The sequence below is a fragment of the Sinocyclocheilus rhinocerous genome, unplaced genomic scaffold (genome assembly GCF_001515625.1).
Source record: "Sinocyclocheilus rhinocerous isolate Xijiao unplaced genomic scaffold, SAMN03320098_v1.1 scaffold6716, whole genome shotgun sequence".
In the NCBI taxonomy this organism is placed as follows: Eukaryota; Metazoa; Chordata; class Actinopteri; order Cypriniformes; family Cyprinidae; genus Sinocyclocheilus; species Sinocyclocheilus rhinocerous.
The window spans coordinates 1-881 of record NW_015654132.1 but is presented as its reverse complement, the minus strand read 5'-3'; the positions used below and the strand labels follow the sequence as shown (position 1 = coordinate 881).

The 881-nt window shown below is 39.7% G+C and overlaps 1 protein-coding gene across 1 annotated transcript; it reads left to right on the top strand.

The window, feature by feature from the left end:
- Positions 1-193: 193 nt before the first annotated feature.
- LOC107716970 (gastrula zinc finger protein XlCGF49.1-like) lies at positions 194-876 on the top strand (the record flags this gene model as incomplete). The annotated part of the gene is made up of 1 exon (XM_016523614.1): positions 194-876. A coding segment is annotated over exon 1 (681 nt), but the record flags the coding sequence as incomplete, so codon positions are not given.
- Between the last annotated feature and the right edge of the window lie 5 nt (positions 877-881).

Here is an 881-nt window from a genome sequence, read left to right as displayed (position 1 = left end):
AAAGGTTACAATATGCCGCAAATGCTCACAACACAACCGAACAAATAAACGCGCCGCAAATACTCACAACACTGTGTTTTCTGAAGTTGCAACGCATTGAGCTCTCTCGGCCACCGTAGCTATCACTTCACATTTCTCGAATTTTTTAATGATTTAATTATATTGTAACCTTTTCTTTAATTTCTTTCAGGTCTAATGGAGGAGAAAAAACATCATGTCAAAACTAGAGGAAAAACTCACTCACAGACTGAAAGTATTTCTTTACTGAAAAGAAGAGACAAGAAAAGGTTCACCTGCACTCAGTGTGGAAAGAGTTTCACATACAAACAGAGTCTCGAGAGACACATGAGGATCCACACTGGAGAGAAACCGTTCACTTGTGATCAGTGTGAGAAGAGTTTCACACAATCATCAAACCTTAAGCACCACATGATCATCCACACTGGAGAGAAACTGCACGAATGTGACCAATGTGGAAAAACATTTTCATGGGCTTCAAACCTGAATAATCACCTGAAAGTTCATACAAAGGAGAAACCACATTCATGTTCTTTCTGTGGAAAGAGTTTTTCACTGCTGCAGAGTTTAAAAGTTCATCAGAAGATACACACTGGTGTGAGAGATCATGTGTGCTTTGAGTGTGAGAAGACTTTTATTACAGCTGAAGATTTGAAGCGGCACCAGAGGATCCACACTGGAGAGAAACCATTCACTTGTTATCAGTGCGGGAAGAGTTTCACACAATCAGCAAACCTTAAGAAACACATGAACATCCACACTGGAGAGAAACTGCACGAATGTGATCAATGTGGGAAAAAATTTTTGTGGGCTTTAAGCCTGAATAATCACCTGAAAGTTCATACAAAGGAGAAACCACATTC